Source organism: Strigops habroptila, chromosome 3 (genome assembly GCF_004027225.2).
Source record: "Strigops habroptila isolate Jane chromosome 3, bStrHab1.2.pri, whole genome shotgun sequence".
NCBI classification, from domain to species: Eukaryota; Metazoa; Chordata; class Aves; order Psittaciformes; family Psittacidae; genus Strigops; species Strigops habroptila.
In genome coordinates, this window is record NC_044279.2 from 51,321,025 (window position 1) to 51,348,894 (window position 27,870).

General features: G+C 41.2%; 1 protein-coding gene across 5 annotated transcripts; it reads right to left on the bottom strand.

The window, feature by feature from the left end:
- Positions 1–1,898: 1,898 nt before the first annotated feature.
- Positions 1,899–25,961, bottom strand: AGBL3 (ATP/GTP binding protein like 3). Of its 5 annotated transcripts, XR_003990450.2 has the most exons (16): positions 25,907–25,961; positions 24,463–24,645; positions 22,875–22,979; positions 19,606–19,711; positions 18,296–19,075; positions 16,612–16,774; positions 15,005–15,131; positions 14,366–14,463; positions 14,131–14,210; positions 12,989–13,055; positions 10,664–10,732; positions 8,910–8,967; positions 7,218–7,278; positions 4,383–4,431; positions 3,052–3,260; positions 1,899–2,412 (listed from the first exon to the last, which is right to left on the bottom strand). XR_003990450.2 is itself a non-coding variant. In XM_030478622.2 (15 exons), exons 3-15 carry the CDS (start codon positions 22,927–22,929, stop codon positions 2,153–2,155), a joined length of 2,118 nt encoding a protein of 705 aa, XP_030334482.1. In that variant the 5' UTR covers positions 22,930–22,979; positions 24,463–24,645; positions 25,907–25,961; the 3' UTR covers positions 1,899–2,152. The 5 variants fall into 5 exon arrangements, 4 of the variants coding, with proteins under 4 accessions (XP_030334482.1, XP_030334486.1, XP_030334485.1 ...); XM_030478622.2 differs by lacking the exon at positions 7,218–7,278 and having other exon boundaries at positions 4,383–4,428; XM_030478626.2 differs by having other exon boundaries at positions 1,899–3,260; positions 4,383–4,428.
- Between the last annotated feature and the right edge of the window lie 1,909 nt (positions 25,962–27,870).

The window sequence follows — 27,870 nt, forward strand, 5'->3', positions numbered from 1 at the left end:
TTGGAATGGGGCATCTTCCTGGCCGGAGCTGGTTGCCTGATTGTGCAGCTATGGTAAAAGTGCTCAGTACTCCCCAAGTACAGCAGCTCTGTCCTGCTAAGCTCCAGGGTCTCAGTCTCTGCTGATTGTAATGCCTCCTGGGATGCCATGACTGCCAGCAGAGAAAGGTCCAGTCAGACTCCAGCTCAAGGCTTGCCCTTGGTCCCAGCTGACCTTCTTATTCTGGAGGCCTCCTTCCACACATTTGGCTGCCTCTCTGGCAGGTAGTTCACCCACCTTCTCGCCTTTGGGTAGGGAAGATTGTGCCTGAAGGCTGGGCAGGATGCAATATGCCCTGCTGTTCTCCTTTCTAGGGACATTTTACAGGTGTGCCCTGGCTGCCCCATTGGCTTCAGGTGCCCAAAGTCTACCTGCTGATGGAGCAGTTGAAGAGGATAGGTGTGATGGTGTGGTGTAGGGTAAGCAGGGGGATGATCAAAAACATGTCTCATGGATAAAGAATGGGAAGGCAAAGGAGATAGAAAGCAGGACTTCTACATATGTGTGCCTGGAGATAGGAGAGATCTGATGGAGTGTTTGGGCTGCTGGGACCTGCAGGTGGGAAAGGAGCGCACTTCCCAGAAGCCAGCTTCCACTAAATTTTTGTGTGAGCATTTCTTCTTGGAATTGTTTCCTGAAACAGAAATGTCATTGCTTGTGTGCATTAAGATGCTCACATGGCTTTACAGTGGAATGAACTGCTCTGCAGCTCTTGGTTTCTCATGGTGCAGTTAAAGCAAACACAGCAACACTGTCAGCAGTTGTAGTAATATTAGCAATCACAAGTAAAGCATGAGATGAGCTGGGCCTTCCAAAAGTGTTTTGCTTATTTTAGCCTACTGTTTTAAAAGTAAGTTCCTACACATGCTTCCAAGAAGTTGGTTATGACACTGGTCCTCATTCCTGAGGGAATATCCCCAGAACTCTGTTCCCTCTAGTTGCTCAAAAACCTTGTCAGCTATAGGTAGTACTGCCCCATAGTACCAAACTTGAGAGATTCCTGTGGGAATCCCTAAGCTGGTGAGAAGAAATCATAGAATGACAAACATAACAGATGTGTGTGTGGAATATTTCTTTCCAGTAACCCAGGGGTAATAAAATAGTCCTGACTGGTACTTCATTGTCTGGGCTTCCCTTTGCATTTGAAAAAAGGTCTAGGTCTGGTCTGTGTGGAAAACTAAGACTTGCCAATTGGTGTCTGTTGTGGTGTCTGTACTTGTCTTAAACGGCATAGTCTTCATCTTTTCTCCCCAGTGTCTGTACAATGCAGTACACCTTAAGAAGATGCAAACTATCCAGGCATATTACTGTAATGAATAAAATATTACCCAGGTATGTAAGAACACATGAATGGAAAGCAGGAACACAACAAACATATCCAATACTTTTCCCCAGCACTCTAGATTCTCACTGTTTTCAGCTGAGGACATTTCTGAAGCCATATATGTCTATTCAAAACTCCCAGTGGTCTACCTATAAGGCACATGTCCACCTGAATCCATGTTTGTTTTTTTGCACCCATGATATCCTTTAGCAAAGAGTTCCACAGACTTGACTATCTGTGTACAGATTTTATATCAAATGTTTTTGAGTGTAACATGTATTTGGTTTGTTGGTGAAAGGGGGAATGATTTTTGCAGCTTATAACTTGAGTTTCTTTACTCTGACCAAGGAACGGTGGCTTCAGCTGCTTGGTGAATAATCCCTCTACCTGAGAATCTTAGGAAACTTCCAAACAGAGTGAAGATGGGAAAATAGTAAAAATAAAAAAAAAAAAAAAGGAAAAAAGCAGCAGGAGGGAACTTAGCTCTCCACATAGTTCTTTCTGGAAGTGGAGTCTGCATCACAAAACCAGTAGATACTGTTTAAGAAAAATGATACTTTATTTCCAGAGACTCCCTACAAAACTGGTTTAGAATATGGGATACTTCTTCATGCGGTGAGAAATTTCGTGTATACATTAGCCAATGTGGGTGAAAATTTTTTTTTTTTTTTTTTTTAAAAGAGCAAGCATAATTTTGATTTCTGCAGGTATCTACTCCCTTGCTGGTAGAGTCATAATCCATAACCAAAGTCTTGGGAATTGTTTAAGCACATCACATACATGACACTTTCATGTGCCTTCATTGGCTAAAGAATTGGAGCTCAAGAATATGCCCTGGTATTTTGCAGCATGTTGTCTGTTCTTTTCTTCAGGCAGTAACGGCAGAGGGAATTGCAGTTTGTCTTGTCCCTGGCAGAATTTACTCTTCCCAAAATATACATCCTGTCTTGCTGTCCTGGTTTTCTGGAGCCTCGTGGTTTTTGAGGGGAGCCTCTCCTTCATTTTCCTTTCTTCCTTTTTTGAATCGCTCTTTGCACTACGATCATGACCTGAGCCAAAAAGGACAAAAAAACCAAATCCATATCAACTACTACAGAGTCACTACTTACTAAATAAGTACATGACTTCAGTTTCCTTCACAAGAAACTGTGGTATTATGGCAGAAACATTTCGTTTAAGAAGGAGAGCAACAGCGTGATTCAAAATCTAGTACTAAAATGTGGGGACTTCAGCCGTAGGCACAGGACCTGGTTTTATTGCTCCAGTGATATGATAGTCTATTGACCGCTCTCTGAAAAGGTTAATCCCAACATTTCTCAGGATCAGACCGTACATCCCTTTATGGCATGCTAATACATGTGAAAAGCAATGAACCACTGGCTAGAGCCTTTCCCACCAGTAACTGCAGAAGGATAGTGCAGGGTCAGAGGCACTATCCTTTGCCATTAAGTTGAGATTTTCCAAGCTCTTTTCCCTTAGCTGTTTACAAAGAGGTTAATGAGCTTCTGGACTTCCAGTGTCTCAGCTGGGAAGCTCCATGAAACCAGCTCTGGTATCTGCCATGGCGTAGGAGTTTTCCAGCACTGCTAATGTACTGCCACCATCTGTCTTATCTCTTTCAGAAACGCACCAAACAAAACCCAATCCTATTCTTCGGTGTACTTCTAATAGAACAATAACAGAGAAACCTTTTGGAGATTGAAATGTCTTCTCTGCAGGCTTGGAGACACTTTTGTCCTTCTGTTTCTTCGTCTTCTGGGAGAACAGATTAAAGCTGGATGAATGGAAATTTTCTCTTGTGGATAGGATCATATCATGGCACACACTTTCTCCTGCCTCCTGAGGCACAGATGGTTTTTCATTATTTCCTTTAGCATTATGGGTGTGACTCTTGGAGCTAAAACACACAGAGGTCAGGCCAGAAAATATTTTATCTCAACACAAATTCATGACAAGATATACATACAGATGACCACACAGAACAGAAAATCCTTACAGGTAAAATTCCTGCTACTTTAGTCAGAGCATTTCCTTAGAATCACATAATAGGGGGGGAAAAAAAAAAAAAAGAAGTAATTTACTGTATTTCAAACTACAAAGAACCATCATATTGTCTTAAGGACACTAGTGCCAATATCATGTAGCCACTATAACACTATCCCTTCTGAGGCAGCAGGAAGTACCCATCACAGAAGCAGCAGCAGGTTACTTTTCCATCACAGAAGTAAAAAGTGGTGTTTGTGGCAGGATCTGCTGCAATCTAACTGGCTGGCTAACTCCACTTTGCTCTGTTACTCAACAACAGCCAGTTGTGCGCTCAGCAACACACAGGACGTTGTATGCTATCAGTAGGTGGGTACTTATGAAAGTAATACACACTGATAGCGTTACTGCCATGGGGCCTCACACACCCATCAGTGTACAACCTTCATTGTTCTTCATCAAAGCACCAAAACCTAGAAGTGAAGGGAATGCATTACCAATGAGCTATGCACCAGCACCACGACAATACTCTGACTTTGGGATATCCAACCATTCTAAACTAGTAACTGTCTGTTTTGGACTGTCTGTGCCACCTAGCCTGGCTTGGCCTTTATTTTCTCACTTCTGCCCTGTTTCTTAGTAGACATATGGCCCTATCTTTTCCTTCCCTCCCAAGGCAGCGGCAATCATCCCTTCCTCCAGAAAAGCCCCAGATCATTGCCTATGTGCCAGTGAACAGCAAACAGGAGGAAAGCAGCTTCAGCCATGTGCTGAAGGAGGGGGTCTGGTACTCCAGATGAGATGGAGGAAAGAGGATTCTCTGCTTCTCTAATATGACCTTCCACTGCAGTCTCAACCATGGCATGAAATGGCCAAGGACAGCTGTCTAGTTTATGAATGAAAACCAATGAAGCACAATGTCAGAAGAGCATAAAAAGGAGGAGAAGGGATTTGGAGAGAAATCAGTCTGGGATCATTTTCTCACTCCTGCTTTGTGAAAAATGCTAGACACCTGTAAAATAGAATAGTATCCTACCTGAGATCCTCTCCTACTTGTGTGGCAGAGGCTGAAATTGGTGATTCTACTGTGAAACGTGAAAAAAGAAAAAAAAAAAGAAAACCAAAGAAAACCATTGGAAGTGCCTATCAGATTTAAAAAAAAAAAAAAAATCAACACAATGAAACATCCAAATTTTGTCTTGGCCGGGTCAGACTCAATAACTGCCTGTGGCTCATACAGTTATAGTAAGTAGAGTTACAGTAAGCAGACATTGCTGGAGATTAAGCCATTTACTCAGATGACTAATTGTGGGGATTAAGTCTTCATATTGAGCAGATTATAACTCATATGCCCACCTCCCCTTCTTTATCTGTTGCCTACGAAAGGCTATCTGGGGATAAAGACACCAGGTAGCTCCCATTGAAATTGTTCCACTACACATAGAACTGTGAATCAGGAAGTAGAGGTGCCAAAGGCAACATGACTATTTTGTGTTGGTACTCATGCGACTCTGCTGAAGAACACGTCTTGCTCCTAGTGTCTGCTCCAAGGAAAGCACATGTTCGACATTCAAATGACACTGGACTAGAGTCATAACAGACATCTCCAGGGCACGAATACTATGTCAAACCCCACTGGTCAAGCAAGGTGGGAGTGGGTGCCACCTGGCTGTCTTGCCAGGTGATACGTGTTCATGAGCTGTTCAGCTGCTAGTGCTCACTGCACTGGTGCTCACTGGTGGCTGACTGGGTAAGAACAAGGTGCCCCGGGGCATAAGCAGTGCCAGCACCCAGGGAAGATAGACGTTAAGTAGTGTGGCAGCCTCCAGAGTGGTGGTGCCACTGCACCCAGGCAGCAGCTGAACCGAGGTCCAGTGCAGGTGAGATGAAAGTGCCTGAGTGACAGCAACTTTTGGGATAGAAGTTATTTCTTCTCAGGTGTATATACAGCACCTGCCCTTATTACACACCCTGCTTATAAGACATCTCTGGAATAGCAGTAGGAGGGAGAAAAAGGGGATATAAGGTGTTTTACAGGCTGTAGGATAGTCTTGCAGTCTGGATCTAAACAAAGTATTAACAGTCATGATTCTGTTTTTCTTTCCTTCCTCCTAGCAACATCAATTCCAGGAAAGCCAAGAAGAACATGATCTATTACATTTTTACCCTTGGATATGGTACACAATAGCTAGGAAAGAACAGCTGCAACTGGGAAAGAAAGTGTTTTAAAGTCATCCAAGACTGCAAAAGCACTTAAAAATGTGTTCATTAATCTCCTCGTTGGCAGGCAAGCCCTCATCAGTCATAACACTTAAATGTACTCAACTGTACCATACTTGAATTGTGCTTAAACAGTACTTAACCGCTCATCCCACGGAGGCCAATTACAGCTTAACGCAGACTTGCATGAGACTTAATGAGGTGGCACAGGGGGAATAATTTGTAACACCATCTCTCCCTCCATACTGCAGGTGGCTCATGTATCTTCCTTCTCAAGACATGCATCTCCAGTGCATCGGCTGGTGTGACAGGCACAGCCCTGCCACCAACAGCACGTGAAGACCACATCTCCTCAAGTGGCAAAATCACTGCTGCAGGCCAAGCCCGGGGCCTCTCCCTCAGCATGACCTGACCCAGCAGATGCATCTTATCAGCTGGTGAGCTATAGTGCTACATTGCAAATACTAGTCCTGCAGCGTATGGTGAGGCAGAAAACTACTGCGTAAGGTCCATGATCAATGTGTGAGACGAACCAGCTATGACAGGGCATAGGGAGGCATGTCCCTTGGACACAAATATTTACAGCATTTTATGGCTCCTTTTATTCTAAGTGAAGAGGTGCTTTATACAGTTAATACTGAATTTTATTAATAATACTTAACCCAGCTGGCTAAAATAAAGTAGGGAGGGCAAAACCCAGGGAAAGCTTCCAGTTATATTTACATAGGTTTGAAAAAATACATTAAGAACACGGGATTCCCTCAATCAGTGAATCCAGTCCTTGCTTATCTTGGGCACGAACCCTATCACAAACCAGATATTCACCTGTTAGCTTTCCAGCTACCATGCCATTTGGGGGTTTTTTGTGTGTGGTTTTGGCTTTGGTATTGTTTTGTCTGGTTAGGTTCTCTAAGACAAAACCAAAGTAGTCATAAGGCAGAATAGCTCTGTGTGTCTGTCTGAGAAAAACAAGACAAGAATTCAAAACCAAGCACACAGGCATTACTAAAACATACGACTACAGCATGACACTGTTAGATTTTCAGCACCTGGAGTGTGAAAATCACATGAATAAGGATTGTCCTGAGGATTAATTCCAGGATCCTTAATGTAGGCAGAGAATAAGTAATATGTTCTCACCTTCCTCTGTTTAACTGATCTGTGATAGCTCTCTATGAATCCATAAATCCCTCTTGTATATAAAACCATAGATAATAGGGAGGACTTAATATTTCACATCCTGTCCTCACCGAGGAATTCTACATCTCTGCTCATGACAATAACAGCTGAAATACTGTTCTGTATAATTTGCTGGCATGACATCTGGAAAAGATTTTAAAGCTCTTATTTCATAAGAAGAATCCTCTTTTTTTTTTTTTTCCTTTTTGTAATTCTTGGACTATTTCATGAGGCTTGTTCAGCTGTGTAGGAAAGGTCAGAATTGAAGAGAAATGTGCTATCAGCTTTGCAAACTTTTGGCAATAATACAAGCTGCAAGAATTTTAAAATAGCGACACGATGCTGTAATTAACACTGCTCACAGGTGTCTATTGAATAAATAAAAACAATGGCAAAAATCAACTTGTGACATTGTGAGGTGAAGAAAGGCAGTTTTGTATTCAGGACATTTCTACTTCACTCTTTTCCTCACCTATTAACTTGTTGGTTTTGTAAGCTTGATAGTGGGCTGTTTCTTATCGCTTTGTGGGTATCTGCAAAACCACAAAGTTTGACACTAAGCATAACAATTTCCATCGTGTTTCAGTACTCTGTCCACATCAATGTTTTCAATTAAAACTCTAACACTCTACGAAACCCTACCCTTCAACTTCAGAATTCAGTAAACTATACGTTCCTGTAAGAAGCCTATTCTGTCATCTGTCTGATGAAAATCAGATTTTTAAGGTGTGAAAGAACCACAAATTATCTCATCATTTGTTCCACCTACCATGAAAAACAGGCTAGCAATTTCATTCAGTTTTCTGTGACCCCTGTTGTAGGCTGCATGTTTGACTGAAGCAAGATAGAAAACTCACATCTGGAGTTTTCTGACTCAATGCCAAAATGCAAATCTCATTTCTAATGCAAATTTGTCTCTCATCCACTGCAGTCACAGCTTCTCAAGCTTTCTTTTTCATCAACTGAGGCTATGTCTGCTACTTTGAGCTACTCTGCTGAAGAATGTTGTTATATTTTAGGGGACAATTTTCATTCCATGAAGTCTCATTTCATCATAAAGTGACTGAACTCCCTTAAGTGTCATGACTAGAAATTGTCACTGGTTCTTAAATACTTTCATTATTTATTTATTTATTTTTAAAATCTTAAAAATAATGCTAACACCAGAAGCAGTTAAAGGAATTCAGTATTAGTCTCAGAGAAGTTCTATGGAGAAGTCAAGATAGCTTTTCCCTCCTTCTATTTTCACATAGGTAAGAACTATATTTGTCCTGGTGGCACATAAACAGAACTCATGTTCATAGAATCATAGAATCATAGAATAGTTAGGGTTGGAAAGGACCTTAAGATCATTTAGTTCCAACCCCCCTGCCATGGGCAGGGACACCTTGCCCTAAACCGCGTGGTCCAAGGCTCTGTCCAACCTGGCCTTGAACACCGCCAGGGATGGAGCATCCACAACCTCCCTGGGCAACCCATTCCAGTGCCTCACCACCCTCACTGTAAAGAACTTCTTCCTTATATGTAACCTAAACTTCCCCTGTTTAAGTTTGAACCCATTACCCCTTGTCCTACCACTACAGTCCCTAAGGAAGAGTCCCTCCCCAGCATCCTTATAGACCCCCTTCAGATACTGGAAGGCTGCTATGAGGTCTGAGCTACTTGTTTAGTCTGACGTCTAAATCTTCCCCAGATTTCCTAGTGCTTGCAATGATGCAAGTCCTCCAGATCTGTTTCCGTAGCCTCCACATTTGCTTCTTTCATTTGTCTGTACTGAAGCCAAAAAGTTCCATAGGATTTGTTCTGCCCTGTTTGACTGATGAAAGTTTTCTTCTCTAGTTTCTCTGGACCAAATGAGCATATTATCACAAATGCATGCACCATACTGCCAATAGGAGCAAATATTTTTTCACCTCTCTGGAATTTGCCTCGGCTTCAGTTTTTCTCCAATGAGAGTGTTTCCAATCAGTAAAGCAGAGGGTAAGAATGTGATGAAGACAGTTTAAACTAAAGAAAAATGAGGTCTTCTAAATGCTGAGACTGAATGAAATCCCAGCCATAGAATTCTGTACTTTTTGGAACATACTCTTTACTGAAGTTTGATATTATAGAAAAAATTTGACTTACTGGGATTTGAAGAATTAAACAAACATACAATGTTTACCTTTTTTCACTGGGTCAGAGACCTGAAATACCTTATGTTGAGTTTCAATGCCTTGAGTCTGCGAAACAGAATAGAAACACGAATGAATAATTAATAAGTTTCTAAAGACTAAATACCTAAAAAGGTATTATCAGTCAGCCACTTTATGGCTTGTTCAAGGAGTGTACACTAGGTTACAACAGGGGAAGTTTGGTAAGGGTTCAATAACTACTGGGAAAAGAGTTAACATATAAAGGCTGGGGTCTTTCTTTTTCTCTTTCTTTCCTTTTCTCCTTCTCTTCTCTTATTCTTTTCTCTCTTTTCTTTCCTTTCTTTTCTTTTCTTTTCTTTTCTTTTCTTTTCTTTTCTTTTCTTTTCTTTTCTTTTCTTTTCTTTTCTTTTCTTTCTTTTCTTTCTCTTCTTTTCTCTTCTTTTCTCTTCTTTTCTCTTCTTTTCTTTTCTTTTCTTTTCTTTTCTTTTCTTTTCTTTTTCTTTTCTTTTCTTTTCCTTTTCTTTTCTTTTCCTTTTTTCTTTTCTTCTTTCCTCTTTCCTTCTTTCTTTCCTTCTTTTCTTTCTCTTTCTCTCTTTCTTTTTCTCTCTCTTTCTTTCTCTCTTTCTTTTTCTCTCTTTCTCTCTCTTTCTCTGCTCTTTTTTCTTTTCTCTCTTTTCTTTCTCTGCTCTTTTTTTTCTTCTCTCTCTTTTCTTTCTTTTATTTGTTTTCTCTCTTTTCTTTCTCTGCTCTTTTTTTTCTTTTCTCTCTTTTCTTTCTTTTATTTGTTTTCTCTCTTTTCTCTCTTTCTCTCCTTCCACACACCACCACCACCACTACCCAACCCCCAGCAGAAGCCAAGCTAGGCATTCAGTATTTGGCCTGATTTTCAAAAGCTCAGAAAAGACAGCAACTTGTGTTCACTTTGTAAGCTGTCGGGTGCTCAGCATTATAAAACATATTTCAGTTAAATTCCTTTTCATGAAAGTAGGAACATAACATCAGACTACATTATTTTCATCTATGATTTTTAAGTGTGTGTCAGCTACAACGAGGCTCATATTGTTGAAATCGTTATGTAGGATACCAAACAATAATAATGGAGAAGTGAAGTTTTAAAAAAGATTAGATCTTATATCAACTATTCCAACAATGACCCTTTAGTAAACTTAATTCCATGGTGGCTGCTAGAGAGGCTAATGCAGAGTACCAAATCACACACTCTGACTGGTAGGAAGGGGGATGATGCAGCTTCACAAATATTGCCAGCACAAGTATTTCAGAGCTTGGGCTTGGTAATGATCCCAAAGTTAATTAAAAAAATTATTGCCTGTTTCCCTAAAATGTCTTGTGACCTTTCCCTTTCTCTTCACAGCACTCTACTGAACTGGAAAACACAACAGAAAATACGTCAATGGACTTGGCAAAAGTCTTGTTCAATGAAACTGGAAGTGAAACAGGTCCAGCTGACGGAGTGAGATGATAGTAGTTTTGGAGACTGAAGAAGAGCTGGTGTCATCTCCAGCTCCAAAGCATATTCCTTGACAGAAAGATCTGCGTTGAATAATGTATAATTTTACCATTTTTTCCTGCCCCAGACTTGCTGGTGTTGATACTTCATTCATAGATAAAATAGACAATAAAAAGCAATGGGCACTCTAGGTCAGCAGCTTTTGGTGACAAAGTTGTTTGTCTAAAGTTATAATTGTTGAATTAAGTTGTCATATATCAGTGTCTCGGTAGAAGAAGAGCACATCATTTTTCTACAGGGATGAAAAATACTCACATTTTTGCTTTCATGACTTCTGTCCTTAGCAATGCTGTGAAAATGTTCTCCTGATGCTTTGTTTTTTTTCTGCACAGAAAATAGTATGTAACCATTTTGATTCATAGCGGAATATTATAGTTACAATGAAAAAAACCTACCCCAACAAAACAAACCAGTTGTAAATAAACATGATAGTCACAATGCCAGAAGGAACATAGGTAAGCAAGCTGCTTGAGATTGAATTCCTTATGTTGTTCAGCAAATATTTATGAACCTGGACACAAACATACCATATCGACAAGGGACGTCACTTCCTACTCAGTATGGCTTGTTTATTTTAGTCTGGGAACCTGGACAGCCCTGCTTTCTCAGTAGTATTAATTGCTACAATTGTTTTTCCGAAGTTGCGGCTTCTGAAAAGAAAGACTGGCATAAAATGCAAAAAGCTTGGGAATCACTGGTCTACCTATTGAACCAATGAAAGCCTTAATAAAGCAATTACCATTATAATGTTTATGTACATAAAAATACCCATGAAAATATTAACGTGACTTCGTCTTTCCAAACAACAGTTTGCTTTCTCTAGGTAACAATAACAGTGCTCCTGTTTCACATCTGAGGGCCATAGTTTTCTAGGTTGAACACCAGTAAAGTGCTGTTGAGGGCTACTTACAGCTCCAGCATGAATTTCTGTCAAAAAAATGACTGTACCTGTGACATTCCTTGCTATTCACCTTTTGCAAATGCCTTTAAGAAATTCCATCAAGAACAACAATAAAAATTTTGGTAAGACTTTTGATCTAACAACCTTAATTAGTCACTGAAGTGGATCCACATGGGAAAACAGAGCTCTAATTCACTGTGTGAGAGATGCATGAATGCAATTCATACAATTTCATTGCATGACAGATGTCTTTGCCTACGTTTCACACAGAAATTATAAAACAGGACCTAGTGAAGTTCAACTTAACTAATAGTTTTGCAATGTATATTTGTGTTCATAGGTATTGGCAAGCACAGCCTTACGGAATAAGGTGCTTAGGTGGCCAAAGCTGTGTCCAGTCCTGACCATACTCATCCTCTCCTAAGACAGGGACTTGATGGGATGGGCTTTGTACCCAGAGGGATCTTTATTGGAAAAGACTTCCCCTTATAGTTTATGAAATTAGTGACTAATTCATAAAAGGCAGTAACTTTTAAAATAGAGAGGTTCAAATAAGCTCCTAAAGCTGTGGTTTCACATACTGCTGAGATCTTCTAAGGGCTTCCTGCTACTGAAGGAGAAAGTCTCTTTTCCTTTGTCCTTGGTCCTGCCTGCCCCCCCCCCGCCCTGCCCCCCCAATTCTGCTACTGTAGTCTCTCCTCCTAGCCTCCATCCCTTAAACTGGCTCTGATGCTCAAAAAACATCTTGTGTGATCCGATTTAACTCATTAACACAGCAGAAAACCATCTCATTTTTTTTCCTGTCGTTGTTTCAGTCACTTCAGTTTTACACGCTATTAGTACACAGTCCTGGTACTAGTTTCCCCTTTTACTGTTGCGTATTTACTGTATTTATGTCACAAACAGGAAGCAACAATTTACAGGAACTATTATTGTTGGCTAACATTCATCCACAAGCTTTCTGAAAGTATTCACTCACAAGAAGTTTGTTTGGCTTATCTACAAGAAACATCTCGAGTAATAATATGGTAATCTCAGGTACCAAAGAAATAAACACCAAGTAAACAAGGACAAAACCCATGTTTCAACCCATTCTTTTCAGCAAAACAAGTACATGCAGGTTTCGGGAAAATAAAATGTCTTACTGCCCTCCAGTGAAAGCACTTTGTTAAATCTGGGGCTACATTTGGCTATAAGCTTAGATGTAGGCAATGGGATAGTCTGATGCTGACAGCACTTAGCACCAGTGTGATGACCTGCCTGCATGCGTGAGAGGAGAGCACAACTCCTGAACACTCTGAACTGGGTATCTGCAAAGAATGGCTGACGCAGTGTACATGGGCACCATACTGCTTGCGCTTGAAGCTGGTGCCCTTCTACACACTCTGACCCTCTATCTGCTTACTTAGCTGTACAGCAGAACCTGACAGGTAGAAAGCCACCTTCTTTTGGAACAAAACCACCACTTTCTGGACAATCTAGGTTAAGCTATGAGGAAAATTAACACTATTGTTCTGCAGTGTTCATTTGGACCGTGAACTCTATTGATTTGTTAATTACTATTCTGACTGACTTAACCCTAATGTTCTTTGAAATAGAGCCTGTTAAACTCCAGTGTTTCTTTCCCAAGTGGCATTCAGGCCAGAGATGTAAACAGACAAGAAAAAGTCATAGCATACCTTAGTACCTAGTTTTAGCTGGTGCGCATCAAGATCACAGGAGTCTGGGCTGTCAGAAGTTTGGCTGCTGTGAAAGATAAGCATTGTTTTGTTTAATTTCCAAATTTGGTGATTGCAGACAGTATTTTGCACCATTCATTCCAACCATTAGCAGGTGTTTTCTGTAGTAACCCTAGCTGCAGAGATGCCTGTCTTCCACATCCACATTTTAATTTCACAGACATACAGCTAACCTGAAAAGAAGTGGGCATCATCATTTTAGAAAAAGCTTGGTTATTGAAAGAGATTTGATCTATCCAGGTGGCACCTCCTGCTTCTACCTAGGTTTTAGTTCTACTTCACATACCTTCTACCTGCCCTCCTAAATCATTCCACTGAACATCATTCACTTTGTTCCCAGAAAGCCTTCTCCTCGTTCTGTGTCTCTTTTTCTTCCTCGCAGTTCAGGACCAGTTGTGAAGCTCAGTTCTTGATTTCTATACTTTGGGCACCTCAAGTTTGATGAGATAGATCCAACCCATTAATGTTTTTTCAAAAAAAAAGAAATATATGAAAGTTTTGTTCCCTAATAAATGACCATAGGGCCACAGCTGTTCATAGTAAATACCCACCCCTCGCAAATCACCTGCACAACTGATCTTGCAGTTACTCAGTCATCACTGGCGCAGGAGGAGCAGATCATGTTTAATAGGTGTATCATCCGGTCAGCGCAGGGATTCTTGCACTATTATCAGTTACCCTGAACTTAACCCCTTTACCTAAATGGAATCAGACTAGTGTCTTCCATGCTTAATGAAATTAGGTTTACACAAAAACAAATAATATAGCTTATATTGTGGCTAGATTGCTCTGCAAAATATAAGGCTGAAAAAAAGCATATGGATTTAAATGATGCAATAGACCAAGCGCTGTATCAATGCAGTTTCTTTTCTCTTCAGGAAGGCCACCGGGGGTAGATACAGACATCTGCTTCCAATGAACTGGCTATTAAGGTTTGGCTATAAGATTTGTATGCAATCTCTTAAGGAGTGTTAAATCAAGGACTGTGACTATTAAAAGTCTAATTTTAGTAACATTTACTCTGGTACTCTTTATGAGATGCTGAGAACATATAATAAATTGTGGTATATCTGAATAGTTACCTGGAATCCAAGTCTAGTGCATCAGAATTCAGGACCCTGGAGTTCACCCTGGCTTGCTGTTTCACTACGCTTTCATGTTCCTCAGGCACAGATAATAATAAGAAACATAAAAAATTTAGTTCACTGCTTTAAGCAATTATCAAATTGATTATTATTATAACCCTGTAGAGTATTATGTTTTGTCACAGTACGATGAACTGAAGCAGGAGAAAAGGCGTAGGGGGACTTTCCTTACCTCCTTATTATGAACACAGTAGTTCAAGAGGGCATCACAGAAATGCTGTCCTATTGACTCCAAGTCTTTCACATCAAAATGAGTACTTTGTCTGCAGCCTGCAGCATCAACAGGAGCAAGACAGAAATGAAAATGGCAGTCATCCTGCTGACTGCGAGGTAACTGTGATATTTCAGGGTGGTGGCTGACTGCAAATTCACTGACAGATGCTAGATAGGTCTATGACTGCTGTAGTTTTATACAAATGATATTATAGATCATTATTCTGCCTATACGAACAAATCTATCCACTCAGAGGGGATTAACTGTAAGGCACAGTTAACTGATTCCCTAATCCAAAATTCCTAAAAATACAACTGGCTTTAGTTACAGCTTTTAATTTGCCATCCACTAATATTGTTGTTTCATGGTACATATGCAATCATGCTACTGGTGGCCTGAAAGGTTGCTAAGTGAATATCCTAGTTTTAGTGTTTTTTCCAACTCGTATCTAAAATCATCATTAATTTCTACCCAATGAGACAGAACACCAAAAAAGGGAAAAACCATGAAAACCCACGTTTTTTTCCATGAAAAAAAACCAGAAGCAAATGTCTTGTTTGATTATTCTTACTAAATAGCTACAGGGAATTGTCTTACCCAACTTAGAGCCACAGATAGAGGCTTCCAAAGTGTAGCTGTTGTTGATGCCCATCTTCCACATCACCACTCGGCCTGTGCCTTCTTTGCTCTTTCGCACTCTGAAACTGCAGTCTGGAAATGAGAACTTAAAGACAAGTACAGCATTAGCCATTGAAGTAAACAGGAAAATGCAATAATTCAATTTTAATCCTGCAAGGTTTTTTTAAATTTTATCTACCTGGTAAACAATTGTGAGTTTTCATTCTACTTGAATATTGCACAACATACCCCAGAAGATGACAGAATCACAGAATCACAGACTGGTTTGGGTTGGAAAGGACCTTAAGATCATCTAGTTCCAACTCCCCTGCCATGGGCAGGGACACCTCACTCTAGACCATGTTGCCCAAGGCTCTCTCCAGCCTGGCCCTGAACACTGCCAGGGATGGAGCATTCACAACTTCTTTGGGCAACCTGTCCAGTGCCTCACCACCCTCACTGTAAAGAACTTCTTCCTTATATCTAACCTGAACTTCCCCTGTTTCAGTTTGAACCCATTACCCCTTGTCCTGTCACAGTCCGTGATGAAGAGTCCCTCTCCATCATCCTTGTAGGCCCCCTTCAGATACTGGAAGGCTGCTATGAGGTCTCCACGCAGCCTTCTCTTCTCCAGGCTGAACAGCCTCAATTTTCTCAGCCTGTCTTTACTGCTATAATGGAGATGCAGGTAAAATAACAGTCCTTTGATTAGATTATTTTACCTGAGAAGGATTTCTGAAACATCTAAAAGTAACTTTTAATGTGTCTGTATTTACTGTTTCTAAACGATCCTATATAGACACCTGACCAGCTGAGTTACCACAAATCCTGTTACATACCAACATGCATATTTACTAAAAAGTTAGAATAGCTCCTCTCATGAGTTAATAGAGCAACAGTTTGATGCAATCAACCTGAAGCTCACAACCACCTCATTATTGATATCTGAGGAAAACAGCATTAGCTGTAAGTATGCAATGACATCTATTAGGCTAGTTTGTGTGCTGTTTTATACCTGAGCCTTTGCAACCTTTCTTATTCAAAAGCAGCTTACTGCAGTCAGATTTTGCCAGAAAATTATGTATTTCAAAAGCCATCATTTCCTACTGAACTTCCCCCCACAACTGAAGTGTCTTACACAGTGTGATTTTGACACATTTTTCAACAGAAGTTTTCAAAAGGATTCATTTTGAGAAACGTTTTGTCTTCTTTAGTTTCTTACTTGGTTTTAATTCTACAATATCTTTTAAATATATATATAAAAATACACAATATTTAATGGTAGGTTTCGACATGCTAAAGCAATGTTGCTTTGACATTCTGGTTTGGTTTTTTTTCATTCTTTAAAAAAAAATCTTTACAAAATGCTAACTTTATGTCCCAATTCAGCATGATATGTTTTTGAGTGCTGGAATTTCAAAGGAGTTAAAACTTCATACTCCTACCATTTCTTGTTTTAGCCAATTGAAGAATATTTTACTGGGAGAAATATGGTCTTTTAGTAAATGTGATACCTTAACAAAAAATTAGGGATCCCAGGTGGTGCTTGAATTTTGAGGTAAGATTCTAGCCAGACTTTTGCTCACCTTATCTGGGCAGCTCTTGCTCAGCAGGAGCGGGAAGACACGTGGATGCACATATGGTGCTTTCGCTTGGGGCCTTCTCTCACAACCATACATGAAGACATTTTGTTTCCTGTTGTGACCATGGATGTCACAATACATGAAAACATCACGTTCCCCCATCACTCTGTAATACAGGACAACAGAGAATAGTGGTTTGGCTTTTTTTCTCCTCCATCTCAGAAACTAGTCTGAGCTAATATGTTATACTGAAGCTCATATGTAACCTAAAGAACAAGAAATCAATACAAGTTTCATATTCTGAGCTCTAACTTAAACCTTTAGTGTTGCTAGATTAGAGCCAAACTGCTCAGTTTCTTCCTAAAAAACCCACTTTTTACTGCACAGACATAAGATGTAAGTGTATGCATCATCAGCCTTTGTCCATGTGTTTGTTCTTACTCCCAGGCTCAGTTACATACATTCAGCTCTGTAGATGTGTACATGATCATGTTGTACAACTGAAATCTGCTATTCTTATCTGCTGCTGTTTCACTATTGTACATGTGTTGAATGATAAATGCTGTACTGTTATGAGATTGAATGACCACTCCTTCCTTTATCAAACTGGAGACATCAATTTTTTCGACGTTCCAAGATTCTGCAATATATTCTTGCTTAACTACTTCAAGAAAATTTTCAGGTAGACACATTGGAGTTTAGCAACCCATATCCCCAGTGCCCAATTTGTGTTGAAGCAGAGCTCTCCAGGGAAGATGTGATGGCACAACATTGTGCCACCTGAGGCTTTTTCTGTACAGGAGTTGGAAATCCATGGTGGAACTAAGAAGGAAGCAGTAATAAACGTATCTGCTGCAGCTCGCAGTAGCTGAATATGAGGCTAAAGGCCAGTAGCACTTCAGCAGACATGATCAGTGTTAATTATGGGGCACTCACAACTGCAGGCTGTCTCCATATAGTAAGACAGAAAGAGGAATTGTTGTGGAAAATAAAGAGAGGCACAGGGCTCATTCCCTGAAAGCTAGGGATCTACATGCCAAAACAATCATTTGGAAGAACACGGATCTTACTTTAAACATGCTGTAACTAGATGAAAAAAGTCTTGTTTGTATTAATTTGTTACAGAAGTTAAACCAGAGGGCTTTAGTTTACTACCTGAAGGTTTAGTTTAATACCCAAAGGTTTAGTTTTATAGCCAGAGTATCAATGTCTCTGTAACTAGAAGTCTGCATTAGAAATCAAACATATTTGTAGTAAAACATACAGCAAACTTGGTGACCTGTGCTGTCAAATAGACATCTGGGATCTGTTCTGAACCTAACTTCATTCTGTGACATGGCTGTATGCCAGAAAAAAAGAAAATTAAAGACATAAGGAATTTGGTGAGCAGATTTTGGCAGGGGATAGTGGGGAGAAACATAATGAAAATGTTTTGACAAAAACTCTTACTTCGGAGGTACTACCAGGAGTGGAGAAAGTATGTTAAAGGAAAATCTGCACAATACTGAAGGAAAAAATAACCCACTCTGAAATGCAACTGAATGTAAACAAAACAGTCAGAAAGGTTTGGGTACAGGGCAAAGATGTAAACAATACCAAAACAATAAGGGACATAGAGAAGTCACAATAACAAAGAGACAGCAGAAAGGTAAATGATCTGTTCTAAAGGGAAAGAAAATGAGGTTACCTTTTGATCATTTTTCTGGTATACCAGATGGAAGGATAAAATTTCTTCCCGTTAGATTTGTATTTGCGGTTCAAGTCCTGACCTGTTAAAGAGCAGCGGTGATTTCCCACAATCACACCATCTGGATTCAACATGGGTACTACTTTGAAGACAAAATTGTCCCGCAGGAGTTGAGCTTTGCCTGAATCGCCAAGAATGTAATCCAGAAAGCCCTTCATTATCCAGGAACTGTTAGTTTCTCCTGGATGCACCCGCGCAGTTAGTATCACAGCCTTCCTCTCGGTGTCCTTGTCACTTTTAGGTGGGTTGGTGATAGTTAAAGCATACACTGTGTTTCCTGCCAGCGAATGGCACAAGATGTGAATCTTGCAGAATCTGGATTTCACTGGATCTTTAGAGATGGCCACCAGGTACTCCTGCAGGTTGGAGTAGGTGTAAGGATAGCAGTGGGCAAAGTAGCAAGTGTCTTGGTCATAAGGGAACTGGAACGTCCAAGTGAGTGAGAAATACTGACGTCCATCTTGGCCCACACTGGTTTTGTAATACTTGATATCATCTCCAGTCCTTCGCCAGCCAACCTTGTGTTCCTTAGCATCAGCTTCTGAGTACAACAGTGGCCGCAAGCCACGTTTATACAGGCTGTTCCGCTTGGTAAAGTTGACAATAGTGAAGCGATATGGCATCCCTGCCTGCGTATTGCTTACTTGGAAGTAGTACCACTGTGTGTGTCTGCTTGTGTAGAGGTCAGTGCGCAGGGTCAGCTGGTACTCAAATTCGTTGCTAGTGGGCAGAAAGAAGACAAAGAGTTGTGTTGCTGGTTAGTACTGTAGCGTGATGCAGCGTCAAATAATGTGGACTGCCATCAAAAAGCACTCCACGGTGAATCAGGTGTGACTCAAATTTACACTGTCATGAATCAAAGTCTATGTAGCTGTCAGGAAAAGATGCCTAATTGCACCAACTGTGTCAGTAATGCAACTGCTGTCTCCATTAGGACTTTCAATAATAATTAGGACTCCTAAAAACGTTCTCTACACTATGCTTTAAGAGGAGGTGCTTTAGAAAAGGTGTTGAGATTGCGTGGGTAACTATTACCTATAGAAAACATTCAGTGCTATGGAATGGCTATCAGACCATTTCAAGTGAAGGCTACCTGAAGCTACTTTTGAAGCTTATTTAACTAATGTAGAACAATTTACAAACCCAGAGTAACACATGCTGCTCAGACACTGATAGCAATCTGCTGATAACAACAACACTGATAATAACTCCATTGTAATAAAGGAAAAAAAGAAAGATTAGAAACTTACACTTTGACCACCTTCTGCAAATTCCCACTCTCAAACCGTGCTTCGAAGATTAGTGTGTTATCCCCTTCCTGATGGAGGATCTGCTTCAGGGGGCAGAGATCTTTCACTTGGGAATACATAAAGCAGGAGTTTTTGTCAGGTAGGGGAAGGAGCAGAACAGATGTCTTTGAGTCTGAGTCATTTTAGGAAATACCTGCATCCTTCTGAAAATTCCTTCTAGCAACAGACAACTGCAACTTCAAAGCTGCACTCTGACACTTGGGTTAGGGCCAGCTCAGGGAAAAGGAGCTGAAAACTGAAGGTATTCCAGGCTGAAACAATGGACTATGCGTTTCAGACTGCTGATATCAAACTGTATGTCTTATCTGCCAGAAGTATCCCTAATACATAACTTTCTAACTGGCAAAATGAAGAATTTTTACTGTTGATGGGACACTGACTGACAGGCTTTTGTATTCCCAGCTCCTGTATTCTTGCTTCTATCTCCTTACAGCTGGATCCACCTGAGGAGAAACTGTTGCCTTACCATACTGCCAGGTAAGGGGGACTGACCCTGTACCATAAAGCAGGGTTAGAGCTGTACAGCAGTCCCTGTTCAGATCAGAGCTGTGTCTGCTGTTGCTTGAATGAGGCTGTGCTAGAGATTTATCCTGCAGCAGTCTTATTCTCTCCTGTAGTGTTACTAAAGCTCTGACAGTACTTACAGTACAGTGAAAGTCAAGATTCCTATGTCATTCTTTTTATTCCTTGAATCACTGTTGCCATATACAAAAGATATATGAATATACAAAAGCTATATGATAATGGCAAGAGTGATTCAAGGAATATGGCCATATTTAGTGTATTGTTCTCCATGACTGAAGTTAACTAGAGACAGACAGGTGTCTTCATTATAGAAGGATTGTCAACTCTGCTAGCTGGGATATCTACTTGAATAATTACTTTCTGTTTAGCTGAAATTCCATTCACAGTTTGTCTGTCCTTCCCTTCTTCTTCAAGCTCTTCTTTAAGGAAGAAAAATGTTTCAGTAGTTAATCCCATAAAAGTGTTTCTGGAAACATAGACTCACAGAATAGTTTGGCTTGGAAGGGACATTAAAGCTCACCCAGTTCCAACCCCCTGACATGAGCAGAGACACCTTCCACTAGACCAGGTTGTTCCAAGCCCCATCCAACCTGGCCTTGAACACTGCCAGGGATGGGGTACCCACAGCTTCTCTGAGCTGCCTGTTCCAGTGTATCAGTCATCTGTATCAGTCAAATTTTATAGAATGAAATGCATACATAAAACCTGAGATCTCTATCACGGTATTTTATTTTTTCTACATGGAAGTCACCATTGGATTGTATTTTTCTCTTCCAAACCAGATTTTAGGAGGGCCTGTAGGAACTCAGCAGCAGGTAGTTCCCAGCCAGGCAGTAACTCCCAACTCCTGCTGAATTCAAATTCAGATTGAGTGGGAATCAGAAGAGGGCTGCTGTTTCCCACAGGATGTGATGGCTCATTACATGCCAGTAATGTAGGCAGTGAGGTCATAATCTGCATAACGCAGATGCTTATCCTACTCTACACAGCTTCTCTGTGAGGAAGATTTTAGGGTTTTAAAAGCTGTATTTATTACTATACAACTTAGATAGCAAAGCTACCAAGCTGGGGGATTTTGTTCCAGGAACAGAAAGGAGAAGATGAACTCCATGGGGCTCCAAAGTGCTCTTCCTCCTCCCAGCTGCTCCTGTTCCGCCCTGCAGAGGCCAGCAGCCCAATTCACAGAAGGAGTCTACTCTCCCTGGTGCAAGCAGCTAAGGGGAAGTAAAGGCTCCAGAGCTCCGTCACTTGAAAACTCACTCTGTAGTGAACAAATACTGACTATTACTATCTGTACATTTAGATAGGGTCTTCACAGTGACAGCAAGCACTGACACTCTGCTGCATCTTGATGTTTGCTAACCCAGGAATTGCTAACTGCCTGTAATTGCCTGCACAACGCCATGCCTCAGGAGCAGGAGGGAGATCTGGCCACACGTAAAGGCAGCAATTTTCACCTCGTCAGTTGGAAAGTTTCATTAACGAAGTCTGGGAATCATTATACCAAAATACACACTTTGCTGGAGAGTTGTACAGGCTAGAATAAGAATCACTTCCAGTTGCCTGTGTATGAAGTTCCAGTTAGTAAAAAAGGGCATGGAAAGCTGCATTTTTAAAGAACACCAATTAAAGGACCATAACAGAAATCACTGGCCCTGTTTTCAAAAATGTGGGGAGCTGGAAGTCGGGGTGTTCCTCCACATCTTGTTCCTTGCAATAAATTAGCAGGTCCAGTGCAGAGGACAGAGGTTCCTTCCTACTCACACAGTAGGTACCAGTTTTCTTGGCCATCAAAGGTAACAACCTACTAGTGACAGGTAATACACCCATACTGCATAAGTAGCTAATTCAGCTAAATTCTAAATAAACACGATGTCAAAGAGTATCAGTGCTTTTCAGTATATTGCAAGCTTTTACTAACTGTGTTGACCTCAAGAAAGATGCCAGCTCCCCGTCAGTACTGTGCTTCTGAAAATTTTATGGCCATGTCTAGTTATCCTAGGACTGCAAAACTATTATCATCCTTTCTTATCTGTGTAGGAATAGCTCAGAATCAGCAACTGCCAGAAGTTCCAAGTTCTCCAAGGCATCTGTACCAACCTAGCAAACACATGAAAGAATAACTAACTCTGATAATCAACTGGTGGTGATGAAATAAGGCAACTAACTCCCTTCAATTCTGTCTGATTAATCCCTGACAGACTTAGCAGCGTGTAATCAAGCACTGATCAGTCTGGCCAGATTTTGTTTATGTCTTGGCAAAACCACTCTAACAAACAGGATAACAAAATATTCTCCCAACCCAGTCTTTGGTGCTGATCCTGCAGTTACACAGCTATCATCTTTTTCACTTTCTCTTTTGGCTGTTATCTTTCTCCACTCCTATTTTCATAACAAACTCATTTCAGGCTGCTTTGTAGTGTTATTCACTGAGAACAACGGTTTGAGTTGAGCTGGACTTCTGAAATAATTAACTGAACTTATGGATGATGAGCCACCTGTATAACTACGTAACTTATTTCTCTTGCTATCTATAGGAAAAATCAATTTATTCCCAGGTGCTTTAAAATAACAGGAAAAAATCATATTGATTTCATCAGGCTTTAAACTAGGTTCATAAAGGAGATCAAAGCAGGTGCTTCATCTGTCTACAGCTCACAGTAAGTTTCTCAGAGTGTTCCCACCTTCTTCTAGATAAATCACAGTGCCTTTGTCAGGAGTTTGGTATGGTGGCGTCATCTCCAAACCTGTTGTAGTGTACAATGGCTCAGGGTTAGTGGGTATCCAATCTGAAAAAAGAAGAGACACACAGAAAGATTACAAGCAGGAAGACTGTATAAGAGTCTTCATAGTATGAAGGACACATTGAAAAGCAGTTAATCTTATTTATACCAGCTACACACAAACGAATAGGAAAGTCCCCTTTTGAACCTAATTTTTTGCATCTGTGAACAAATCTTCACTATAACTCTAAATACAAATACACATTGATCTGTGCATGGACCAACTTGCCAAAGTTGGTCCATGCTGTGGTCCATACTGTGCAAACTTGCCTCTTCCCCGTACAGCTTGCTTACCATCAATGAGGCTGATAATGGTGAACATTAGACAGCATTGGTACTGTTAGGAAAGCAGATACCCTTACACCTACCTGGCATTGTCAAATATCTTTTGAACACTGATTCATTCTGACAGTAGGCCATTTCTCACTGCAATATTCACAGCAGTCCTGTTCCATTCAAGATACTGGGACCAAGTTTCAAAGGCAACAGAATCAGGGCACAGACGTCTCAGTCCCACCTCTGCATTTCCAGTTTCTACTGATTACTTCCAAACTGCAATTGGTTGTATCTAAAAGCACAGGGGCTGCTCAAGTCTTCACTGTCCCAAAATAGGCTTGCAGTATGACTTTTGTACAGACCGCATAAAAGCAGTTATTAGCTTATGTTCATATTTAACTTTATAGCTCTGCAATACAGTACTGACATTGCTAGTAACAGGACATGAGATTTGTACTGAATTTGTAAGACCTCAGGACTCGGGCTTGTCAAGTTTGGTCTGTCTGAACTTTTCTTTATATGCCCGCAGCTTTGTTTTGCTTAATTTAGCTGTGACAGCAATTTTTCTAATTGACCAGGTATGTATGGCTAATTTGCTTTATTTTTGTTTACCTTTGCGTGGTACAACCATAGGCTTATACAGACAGCAGTAACAAGGAGTTGATTTGTGTAGAAATGCAGACCTAGAGCTGGACAAAATTTGTTTTAGGTGGGACAAAGAGAACAAGGAAATAACATCTAACACACGTAGGAACACTGTATATGGTAAATTCAGACGTAACGTAGAGCTGCAGACTGATGAAGAAAGAGAAAGCTGTTAAGACTGAGCGTGCAAACATAAATGATCCCAGAGTCATTTGTATCCTACTGTAAGGAAGAAGATATCACCACTGTATTTCTCCCACCAATAGACGCCAGAGGCTGACAATTCTCAACAAATAACTCCTCGCTTCCACCCAAAGGAAACCTCTACAAGGAAACTGCTGGCCAGAGGACCTGGAGGAGCAGTGGAAGGAAAGCCAGGAGAAGGGTGTGAGTGAAGCATACATGTAACATTTTAAACTACATTATTATTTTTTCCTTCTCTGTAGCAATTAGGTCTGGCCCAATAATGATTTTTTTTTTTTAAGATTTCACTTAAACTGACAATAAATTCTTGGTGTGCTTCCTCTTTGCCCATACACAAGATTTTAAGCATAACACAATAACTTACCAATGTGCTCAATTCTGTCTCTGATGACTTCACACTGGTGTGGCCAGTACACCAAAGAAAACTGACCGGCAGTTGACAAGTCACCCAGATTCTGAGGCTCCCCAGGTTGCGGTACCACTGCCTCCGAGCCAGATGGTAACAGAATCTGTTCTGCCCTTGGAAAAAGATGAGCGCAAACGGAATCTATAAGAAAGCGAAAGAACCCTCACATCAGTCTCTCTTGCTCTTCCAAGTGCAAACAGGCTGCAGAGATTATCTACATGAAAATAACATAACTAAGCATGACACAATAAAATTACATCCCACTGAAATAGAAATATAATGCTCCACCCTATCACTATGCTCCGTATCTTAAAATCACACAGAATTTAAAAATAGTGTTGAATGAGCACTTAATTCATTAAAACACAAAGCACATCAAGCATCCAACTGCAGCAGGGAATAACTTACTCGGGTTCTTATGGAAAATGCTGGCACCTTTCATTATTACCCCTTTATTACTAGTGTGTTATGGTAAGGCTTACAATCTCAATGCCTGAGTCAGAATCTGTACTGTGCAATATTATACAAATAACAAAGCTTATTCCTACAAAACTTATTACACAGCATGTAACAACAAGATAGTACTGGATAGCATGACAGGAGAGGTAACAATCTGATGCTATCAAATTTTGTAAAGCAACAGAGACATTTGGAGGAGGTGGAGGATTATTTGCTTATCAGCAAGGAATTTTTCAAAGTTGTGAGAAGCCACTTGAACGAAAACATGATAGGCAGAGAAAAAGCTTTGGAAAAAATCTAGGAATTGGATGATTAGGACTGCTGGCATTGTGCAGTGACCTCAACACTGCCCAAAGTTAGTAACTTTTCTTTGTAATAGGTATGAAAAGATCCCTTTTCAAAGCATTCCCTGTCCTTCCTGCTATCTGCTTATAGCAGGCCAAAAGATAAGAGCTTGGTTCCATGGCAAGTTTTCTGTATTTGCTTTGCGTCTGAATCACACACCAGCACCCATAAGACCTATGTTACCAGAAAAAAAATTCTCATCAGCTTTAGACCTGGTTTCTAGATCTAATTCTCCTCACAACAAACAAAAGAATGTTGTAAGCAAAAGAGCTTCACCTGAAAGATCTGGTTTAGATGGCATCATATGTGAAAAGCAAAGAAAAACCCAAACAGACCTATTTTTAAACTCCATTGTATATCTAACTCTAATGGATATCTGGCTGCTATAATGCAAATCAGTAACTGGTGATCAAGGGCATGCTGCAAGATGGGACTAAGATAACTACTCACCTAAGATCCATAAAGTGCGACTAGACCTACCTCCAGATTTGTTTAGAGCTTGACAGTTATGTGAAAACTAGTATCCTCCCCCTTCCCCTTCCTTCCACCCTGTGGTCTTACAGGGAAAATGTAGGGGGATAACTGAAAGGGTCTTAACCTGTAAGAACAGCACACTGCTGACTGTCTTCTGTCACAAATGAGTTAGGGTGCTCTTCATCCTAAAAAAAAAAAAATAAAAAAAAATTAAAATACTAAAATAAAGTCAGAAGTCCACAGTAGGACAGCGTGCAATTGTTCACTGTCAAAGAGAAGAGCTGCCTCAATTTTGTTTTGGTTTATGGTCAGAGTAAGAATGAGGCCAAATCTGCATGGTCATGTATTCTGTCATTGTTCTTGTTCACTGCTAAAAGACTTCTGAACCCTTCCACTTGACCTCTTTTGCTTCCCCAGTGACTCTCTTGTGCAGTACCAGTATCCCTACTGTTATGTGAAAAGCTAGAGCAGAAAACTGATAGAAAAAAATGTTTCTTTTTCAGCTGCATTAATTAACCCTCTGATCCCACTCATCAAGCAGCCTGAGAGCAGGAGAGGAGACAGAAACCAACAGCTAGGATAGCCATTCTGGCGGCAGCTATGTGCCACAGTTATCCTAAAGCAATAATGACTACATGTCCTGGTTTCACAGGGAGCTGAGGAACTTGATCCTGAGGAACTGAGGCATAACACTTGGCACAACTTAAAAAGGCACAGCTCTTCAGCTGAAGTGCGTGGGAGCCATGAAAAGCAACCAGCTACCCTGGGTTAAATTTGAAGCACATTGGCAAGGCAGCACTGAGACAACAGTGCTTGTCCCCTTTACTGCACTTAACATAGAACTTTTATTTCCTGGGTTTTCCATCTAGTCCCCTTTCATTAATACCATTTTCAACTAAGAGCCAAATTTCCTTCCTGACATATGAATGTTGGTAACACCAAATGCATTTCACAGCTAGTAAAAATAGTTTTATTTACTGCTCCAATTTACATTCACCACATTTGCAAATATAACACGGGGTTCCTAAAAGCCTGCTAGTCCAGTAGCTGATCGGGAGCTTGATTTTTATGTATGCCATATATAGCAAGGTCCCCAAATTTAGTTTACAGCCAAACGTGCCGTGCGCTGCATTTCGGGTGTTTGCAGAAACGGTCTGTCACCGGGGCTGCTTACTGATTTTCTCGTAAGATGCAACTGGTTCTAATTACAGCTAATTTATCCACGACCTGGGACCACCTCGGAGGGGGACCGACGGGACTTACTAAGCTGCCTTCCTGACGGAGAGGCTCTCCCGATCCCGTCCCGCTGCCCGCCGCCGCCGCGGGGCTCGGGCAGCGGGACGGGGCATCCCGGCGAGGCGGAGGTTCCGCCGTGAGCCCGTCCTCCGAGGGGCGGCCGCCTCCCCCGTCCCCAGCGACAAACGCCCGCCGCCTCGCTGCGGGAACCCCCCGGCGGCCGCACAACCGCCCGCGTACCCCGCCCCGCTCTCGCGAGAGGTCGGTGCGGGCCCCGCGGAGCGCCGTGCCGGCCCGAGGGGAGGTGGCGCGCGCGGGGGCCGTACCCGCGGCGGGGTGATGCAGAAGCGGGGGGAGAAAACAGGTTGGAAAAGACCTTTAAGATCATCAAGTCCAGCCGTTCCCCAGCACTGCCAAGTCCGCCACTGTCACCACTATGTCACCAAGGGCCTCGCGTACGCGGTTTTTGAATGCTTCCAGGGATGGTGATTCCACCACTTTCCTTGGAAGCCTGTTCCAGTGCCTGATCACTGTCTCAGTGAATAAGTTTTTCCTAAGACCCAGTCTAAACCTCCCCCGGCTAAGATTGAGGCCATTTCCTCTTCTATTGCTTGTTACTTTGGAGAGGAGACCAACACCTACCTCTCTTCATCCTCCTTTCAGGTAGTTGTAGAGAGCAATAAGGTCCCCCCTGAGCCTTCTCTTCTCCAGACTAAACAACCCCAGTTCCCTCAGCCGTTCCTCATTAGACTCGTGCTCCAGACCCTTCACCAGCTTTGCTGCCATTCTCTGGCCCTGCTCCAGCACCTCAATGTCTCTCTTGCGGTGAGGGGCCCAGAACTGAACACAGTG

Coding starts and splice junctions, on each gene's coding strand:
- AGBL3 (XM_030478622.2), bottom strand. CDS start 22,929: ATGACGCCACCATACCAAACTCCTGACAAAGGCACTGTGATTTATCTA. Junction 16,775..18,295: donor ACCAGAAAAATGATCAAAAG/GTAACCTCATTT, acceptor CCTGTATTACAG/AGTGATGGGGGAACGTGATG. Junction 8,968..10,663: donor GAAGTCATGAAAGCAAAAAT/GTGAGTATTTTT, acceptor TCTGTTTCGCAG/ACTCAAGGCATTGAAACTCA.